Source organism: Rhea americana, unplaced genomic scaffold, assembly GCF_003343005.1.
Source record: "Rhea americana isolate MKP2758 unplaced genomic scaffold, rheAme1 scaffold_35, whole genome shotgun sequence".
Taxonomy (NCBI): domain Eukaryota; kingdom Metazoa; phylum Chordata; class Aves; order Rheiformes; family Rheidae; genus Rhea; species Rhea americana.
In genome coordinates, this window is record NW_028186479.1 from 6228932 (window position 1) to 6230345 (window position 1414).

Genomic DNA, 1414 nt, shown 5'->3' on the forward strand with positions numbered 1-1414 from the left:
AAGGCGCCCCGCTTGCGCCCGCCCCGGGGCTGCCCGGCGCGGCGCTGCCCGCCCGAGGCAGGGCGGCCGCCCGGGGCTCCTCCCGCCGGGGGAGCGGCCGGGCCGGCCGGGCCGGGGGCGGAGGAGGCGGGAGGGGGAGCCGCTGCCGTCACCGAGGCTCCCGGCTCTCTCGCCTCGCCGCCGCGGCAGCCCCAGCCCCGCTCCCACCCCCTCGCCTGCCCCCACCCCCCTTCCCTTCCTCTCGCTCTCTCGGCGAGAGCGGTGTGCTGCTTCTTCCCAGATGGCAGCCGGCAGCGCCATGCAGCCTCCCCTTCCTCCTCCTCCTCTCCCTCCTCTCCGGCTCTAAGTCAATGCCATGCTGCCGCTGCTCCTCCCGGCACTGCTGGCCGCCTGCCTGCCACCCTGCCAGGGCTGGAGCCCCGCGGCGGCTGCCAGCGGGCAGGAGGAGCAGGAGCAAGAGCTCTTCTTGCCCCCTGTCAACTCCTCCTCCCGCTCCTTGGCCAGCCTCGAGATGGACCTCGAAGGGGCAACAAGCAAGGAGGAAGGCGGCACCGCCAGCCCGGGCACGCCGGCTGCCCCTAGCCAAGAGCCTTCCCCCTCCGCTCCCACCTCCTCCGGGCAGCAACAGCAGCGGCCCCAGCCGCAGGGGCAGCCGCAGCCCGCCGAGGACCCGCACTGCAATATCAGCGTGCAGCGGCAGATGCTGAGCTCGCTGCTGGTGCGCTGGAGCCGCCCGCTGGGCATCCAGTGCGACCTCCTGCTCTTCTCCACCAACAGCCACGGGCGGGCCTTCTTCTCCGCCGCCTTCCACCGCGTGGGGCCGCCGCTGCTCATCGAGCACCTGGGGCTGGCGGCCGGCGGCGCCCAGCAGGACTTGCGCCTCTGCGTGGGCTGCAGCTGGGTGCGGGGCAGGCGGGTCGGGCGCCTCCGGGGCGCCGCACCCCAGGCTGCCGCCGCCGCCTCCTCGCTCACCTACCCGCCGGCGGCGGAGCCCGGCCAGTACTGGCTGCAAGGGGAGCCGCTGAATTTCTGCTGCCTGGATTTCAGCCTGGAGGAGCTGAAGGGCGAGCCGGGCTGGCGGATGAACCGCAAGCCCATCGAGTCCACCCTGGTGGCGTGTTTCATGACTCTGGTCATCATTGTGTGGAGCGTGGCCGCCCTCATCTGGCCGGTGCCCATCATCGCCGGCTTCCTGCCCAACGGCATGGAGCAGCGCAGGAGCACCGCCGCCTCCTCCGCCGCCGCCAAGTAGCCCGCCGCGGCTCCTCCCGGGGACCCCCTTGCTTCGTCGTCTGGTGTGAAGGGACGCGGGCGGCCGCCGCCCGCCGGACTGGACTCTGTCGCGCTGCCCGTGCCGTGTTTTTTCTTGTTTAAAGCGTGTCAAAGGTGTGCCGCGGGGCGCTGCCCGCGCGGC

The 1414-nt window shown here is 73.3% G+C and overlaps 1 protein-coding gene across 1 annotated transcript; it reads left to right on the forward strand.

Moving 5' to 3' along the window:
• The first annotated feature begins 253 nt into the window (after positions 1-253).
• Positions 254-1408, forward strand: TMEM158 (transmembrane protein 158). The gene has a single exon (XM_085311764.1). It carries the CDS (start codon positions 356-358, stop codon positions 1250-1252), a length of 897 nt encoding a protein of 298 aa, XP_085167890.1. The 5' UTR covers positions 254-355; the 3' UTR covers positions 1253-1408.
• The last annotated feature ends 6 nt before the right edge of the window (positions 1409-1414 follow it).

Excerpts from the sequence above, each read along its gene's own strand:
- TMEM158 (XM_085311764.1), top strand. The coding sequence starts at position 356 with ATGCTGCCGCTGCTCCTCCCGGCACTGCTGGCCGCCTGCCTGCCACCC.